Raw genomic sequence first — 6,231 nt, forward strand, 5'->3', positions numbered from 1 at the left:
TGCACTGCTGAGCCAACATTGATTTACATAATTAAAACTATACTAATAGAGGAGAATTAATAAAGCAGAATGTCTAAAAAGTTTTATTGGAAGAAAACCGGGGGTGCAACTAACGATTATTGTCCTTATTGATTCAACGATTATCTTTCCGATTAATCATTTAGATACTGAAACATCAGAAAATATTGAAAAGCGCCCATTGCAAGTTACCAAAGCCCAAAACGACATCTTCAAATTGCATTTGAAGAACAGTAACAGTTGAAAACACAAAGATATTTAATTTACAATAATAGAAAAACAAGAGTTAATAAGCTGGAAACAGCAAATATCTGGCAATTTTTGCTTGAAAATGAATGATTAATTGATCACCAAAATTGTTGGCTATTCATTTTGTGCTGACTAATTGGCTGACCGATATTTCAAACCCACAGAAGATGATCCCGGTGTTAATACTGCAAATCAACAGGGAATGACAGCTGTGACTCTGCAGATGTGTGTAAAACCGGCTAAACGTGTGTGTTGTTGGGGGGTCCAGGAGGAGCACAGTAAGAGTCAATGTGTCTTTTTCCTGAATGCTAATTCCTCCCTATAGGGAAGACATTCCTGCAGGGTGTTTGTGTGTGTGTGTGTGTGTGTGAGAGAGATGTGTTCCTACATTTCTGTAGCATTTAGCGCGCCGCATTCCCTCCCAGCGTCCGACACAGACCCCCACACAGAGCAGAATTCCAAGAAAATTCCCCTGTCATGTTGTTTCACAAGGTGGACACGCGTTATTGTTGCAGAGTTCCCACCCAGGCACTAGTCTCTTTCTCACTCACACACACACACACACACACAAACAAATCCATCAGGAGTGTCAGAGCGACACAAACAGAACAAAAACAGAGGAATTCCATTTTTGTTGTGATGACTTTATTTACACGGTGGAGGTTGGGATACAAGAATTAAAAATGTAGCTCGATTACATTTGGCGCCTCGTCAACATGCTGTTTAAACATTTATGAAACAGCACTTTGAGTGTTATTCCTCTATGAATAGACTTTGCTGTGCACACACACACACTGTACAGCACCAGAGAACAGTCGTGACAGACGAGACTTATTTTTTACATCAACATGCATCAACAGAGACAATTCACTAGGCAGGTTCATTACCCATCATTCAAATGGGCTGCGATATACGTTTCGTCTTTCTCCACTTACACGTTCTTTACTGAAATGAGATGAATAAGCAGGTTGTGTTTACTGACATGCATCAGTGAAGCTCTGCTGGTGAGTGAAATGTGCATTAAAGTGAACACAGGCAACAATCAGACAATGTCGAACTATCTTTGGTCATCAATACTTCCCACTTCTTCACAGCAAACGGACAAACCCAAAGTGGCTGTTATTTGTCCAATTTTGGCAAAACATCGTAGTTCTTAAACCAAATAACTTTTTAAGTATTTAAGAGGTTTACGTTTAGCTACTCGTTAACATTCTCCTGTCAATATCCATTAAATGATTTCCCCATTTGACCTCCTGTCGACAAAACTGCCATTCATCCTCTCACTGTCAGATATACCACTGTTCATAATATATATCTTTAATAAATATTAAATAATCTCTCTGTTGTCAGTGTTCTATACTATAAAGTGGACATTAACTTCACCACTACGTCACAGCTAAGTTGACCGACAGTAGGCGACTACAAACTTAACGATGCACATCTTGTGTTTCAGCGAACGCGATGGCGTCATTCCACCGACGGTGAGATGTTTGTTCGTGAAGCTGCACGGCGCTAATCAACATGCAACACATTTACCTACCCTACACTTGAGACTGTGTGCACAGCTCATGATATCAGTCCCAGCTGATATGAAAGTCTGTCGTAACATTAACTTTAACGGTCAAGTAGGCTGACTTGATATACTGTTTACAGCACACACTGTTGGCAGATACTGTATTGCATATTGCGGAAAAGTTGGCATGTAATTACTGCACGTGTGTCCTGAAACAGAGAGGCAGTGATGTGTTTCATCAGAGGTACTTTTATTGGTAACATCCATCAAGAACCACCCTTCCTCCTGACACTAAGAAGAGGATGATGATGATATTGTGTGCGTGTGTGATGAGAGTGTACACGTGTGCGTAAACATCTCTCTTGTGTTTCTGTGTCGTGTTAGTGTTCAGGGCTGAGCGATGGACGGATGTCCAGCGTTCTTGATGAGCTGTCCTCTCCCACCACCTCGAGGCGCAGACTGGGCGCGCTCCGCTCCTGGTCCTCTGATTGGACGGACAGACGCAGGGTGCAGCCTTTGGGCAGCAGCTGCTGCTCGTATGCCGCCGCTAACTGGTTGACGACGCGCCGCTCAACCTGAGGGATCGGTGACGAGGTCAGTGGTGAGGATTCAAACCAGTGTACTGACAGGTTTGCCTACTGCGAAGTCTGACATTATTTCCCTTTCTTTTCCTACATTGCATATTTTGTAATCATTTGTTACTTAATTCATATTATAGTCCTGAATGAAAGGTCTATTATTGCTGTTTTGAGCTTTGCTGCGTAAAGATATTTAACTGAAAACTAGTCTTCACCCCTCGCTCGCTCTACTGATCTGTTGCAAAGCTTCCAGATCTACTGTATATACTATAACTTCAAGCCCTTTAAAACGTTGCAGTCAGCGTGTGTTACAGCACCTGCATACCTCATGTTTGATGGAGCGTGCTCCGTAGTGCATGTTATACCCGCCCGCCAACAGGTCCAGAACCGGGCGCTCCCACTGAAGATTTATGCCATGGCGCTGCTTGGCCTAATGACAGGGAAGAGGAGAGGTTAAGTGTGTGTGTGTGTGTGCTGATGTTGGCCTTCAGTAGATAAGAGTATCATAAACAGTCAAATCAGGAAGAGTGGATGCCAGAGAAGGAGAAAGAAATCAGAGGCAGAGAGGAGATACTGTCAAGCAGCATGTCTGCCAGCGCTAATCAACAAGCCCTTAATGCGTTTTAATCAAACACCAGTCGATAGTAGTGATCAGAGCGGCTCATTTAGCTACTGATGTTAACACTCCATTCAATAAATAAGGTGCCGTGTTTAACCCCAGAGACATAACCAGTAATAATGCAACATTACAAATATTAAAGGCGCTGAACATTTCATTTATTTAATATAAGTGAGTGACAAACAAATGGCTCATGAGGATTCTGTAATAATGAGATTTCTGCTTATAGCTCCGCTGCCACATTCAGACAGAGACCAGTTATTATGAGACGTGAACACTTAAAAAATTAAAGATAACAGAAACAAAAACACACACACACACACACACATGAGTCAGGTCCCTATGAGCTGCCTGCAGGGTCCATGCTGGCTGTCAGGACACCAGATGTAATATCAATAATTAAATATTGATGAAGGCTCCACATGTTAAATACTGTAATCCCATTATAGTGAGCAGTAGCGGCACATAATATTGATCTGCGTGTGTCCCTGCACAGCACAGTGTGTCCTCTAGTGGGCCCCGCCCACTGGAGGACGCCCGTGATATAAATGAAGCAGGCTTCGGCGATATGACGAGATTATCGGTCAACACGATACGGTTTGGCCACGATGACGGAACGATTTTCAATTAAGCAACGCCTATTATGAATTCTGCGCAGTATACAGTCTTTCTCTTTTGTTTCTTGCTGTCTCTCTGCTTCACCGCATTGTTGTATCAAAAAAATGCGTATCCAGTCTCAAATCGTCAGTGGGGGAATTTCAATATGGCCCAAACCCTATAATGTAGTGTGCTGTGAAGACCTCTCTGCACGTTGCTACGTACCTTCTTGGCCCAGAAGTTGAGCTCTTTGGTGACCAGCTGCAGGAGCTCTGAGTGACAGAACGGCAGGAAGTACACAATCTCATTGATCCGACCCAGAAACTCGTCCCTCCGATAATGAGCCTGGAGAGGACCCAAAGAATCAACAATGACAACCGCAGCCTCCCAGGCCAATTACAGTACACTGCTGTAGAGGAACAAATAGTTAAACGGCAACATTTCTCACAAATCACAGCAAAAACAAGGTGCATTTTTATCTGCGTGTGTTTGTGTCACGGAGTTACCTTCAGGATCGGTCGAATCACAGAGTCTTTAAACTGTCGGGAGATTTTGACGTCATCACCTTTCTGTACTTCCTCTGGGGAAAAGCACAACGTTAGCATTCATTTCAGTGTAGACTTTATAGTCACCTGATGGCTCTATATGTCTTCACGGTGTCGCACCAAATCATTACAGTTTGTGTGAACATGTTTGCTAAATTGTCGATCCAAATAGTCCCGACTTTAAGTTTAAATTATCTGACAAACTAAATAGTTTGACTGTACGTCATCATCGTGTCGTCACGCTGATTTTAAACGACAGCAACTGATAAAAAATGGATGAAAATGGCAGTGTTAGAATGGGTTCCTAACGTGGGAACTCACGATGTAACGTATGATGTACGTACAAATACAAGGCTGCTGTGCATCATGGGAGTTTGTGATTGCATTTGTTAAGTGCGTGTGCGTTAGTGTTGCTTCTCTCACCGAGGTTGTCGGCCAGCTTTCTGCGGCTGACCACCTCAGCTTCCTCGCGAAGCTGCAGTGCGTGCTGGGCGATTTCGTCACTTGCAATGTTAGACGTCATGATGAAGATGGCGTCTTTGCATTCGATGGTCTTCCCCTTACCGTCTGTGAGGCGACCCTGAGAGCAACGACAGATCCGTTCATTAATTAATGTTACATTTGCAAATGTCTCGTCCGTGTCTGTGTCTGTCTACACACCTCGTCAAAGAGCTGCAGCATGATAGTGAGAACATCAGGGTGGGCCTTGTCCACTTCGTCAAACAGGACAACGGCGTTGGGACACGCCTTCAACAGCTTGGTCAGCTGACCCCCTTCTTCATGTCCCACGTATCCCGGCGGGGAGCCAATGAACTTCGCCACCTGAGAGATGAGGGAGAGAGGGTGCACGAAATAATTTAACAATGTAACAAAAAGAGTATTTTGCCAGGAACACACTTTAAAATCCTTTAAAAAGTAACCACTGGATGAACATACCGAGGTGAAATGTTCATGAGCATCGTAACATGAATCTGAGTCACTGATTAAATGTATTCATCACCAAAGCATCACATAATAGGGCAAAAACAGCATTAATTTGGGTTTATGTGTCCATTGTGAGTACATAAACAGAATTAATCCAATGCATCAGTACCATTCATCTGCAGCAGAGTGATGCGACTGTAACACTCTCTTTTGAAATGAATGAACCTCTCTTAGAGCAACACAATCCACACAGTATGTGTGAGTCAGTCATTAGAAACAATCAAACACTTTAACTACCTCCTGACTTCACTCTCGTGTAATGTGGAGCAGGTGAAACGTGTCTCACCTCGTGTTTTTCCTGGAACTCGGACATGTCCATACGGATGAAACCCTGCAATCACACGATGGGTTAAAGACAACACGCTGCCGTATCAAGTGTGTATCTCCGCCTCATTTCTTCAAGGCGGGAAGTAGCGCAATATTAAAGACCTTTTGACACTGGTGTGTGTGTGTGTGTGTGTGTGTGTGTCTGACTGACACTTCATAACGTACCTTCTTCAAGTCCTTGTGCATGTAGCGAGCCACCTGTTTGGCCAACTCTGTCTTTCCTGTGTCACCCGCCATCAACCAGAACAGAGACATGGTTGAGTTATTTTTATTTACACATATATATATATATATATAAACAACAGTTGCTGCTTTTTTGGAATGCAGAGATTTTAGGGAAAACAAGCTTCTTCATTTCAGACAGGAAGACGATCTCTCTCCTCCTCTAAGTGCCGGCCTAAATCCCAGCGTCTCCGCCTGCAGAGCTTTCAATCATCTCCTGCTCTCCAGAAGCACACATTACGTTTGCCGCTAAAATATTCTGCATATAAATGCTCATATAGGATATTGATGTCTTGTGTTTGGTATGCGTATGGGTATGATGATCGTGTGTGTGTGTGTGTGTGTGTGTGTCTTGTTGCTGTGTTTAATATTGATGTCTCATGGCCACGGTTTGTCGCTGAAGGCAGCAGAGAATATGAACACCGTCTTTCCTTCATCCATCTCTCAGGCCTGTCATCTCACCATCTCCCTCTTTTTCAGCCATCTATCTGGCCCTTAATATCCCTCCGTCTGCCTCCTTCCGTCACCAACACACACACACACACACACACACACACACACACACACACACACACACAC

The 6,231-nt window shown here is 43.5% G+C and overlaps 1 protein-coding gene across 1 annotated transcript in view; it reads right to left on the minus strand.

The window, feature by feature from the left end:
* Window positions 1-895: 895 nt before the first annotated feature.
* The window catches only part of clpb (ClpB family mitochondrial disaggregase), a 29,265-nt gene continuing 23,929 nt past the window's right edge, over window positions 896-6,231 (minus strand). Inside the window, exons 9-16 of the mRNA XM_031860649.1 lie at window positions 5,596-5,651; window positions 5,390-5,434; window positions 4,780-4,941; window positions 4,543-4,699; window positions 4,081-4,154; window positions 3,800-3,919; window positions 2,684-2,788; window positions 896-2,355 (exon numbers count right to left, since the gene is read on the minus strand). Of these exons, the coding sequence (XP_031716509.1) occupies window positions 2,161-2,355; window positions 2,684-2,788; window positions 3,800-3,919; window positions 4,081-4,154; window positions 4,543-4,699; window positions 4,780-4,941; window positions 5,390-5,434; window positions 5,596-5,651 (914 nt within the window). The 3' untranslated portion in view covers window positions 896-2,160. The remainder of the gene's footprint in view (window positions 2,356-2,683; window positions 2,789-3,799; window positions 3,920-4,080; window positions 4,155-4,542; window positions 4,700-4,779; window positions 4,942-5,389; window positions 5,435-5,595; window positions 5,652-6,231) is intronic.

Source organism: Anarrhichthys ocellatus, unplaced genomic scaffold (genome assembly GCF_004355925.1).
Source record: "Anarrhichthys ocellatus isolate YVR2014 unplaced genomic scaffold, GSC_Weel_1.0 scaffold24, whole genome shotgun sequence".
NCBI classification, from domain to species: domain Eukaryota; kingdom Metazoa; phylum Chordata; class Actinopteri; order Perciformes; family Anarhichadidae; genus Anarrhichthys; species Anarrhichthys ocellatus.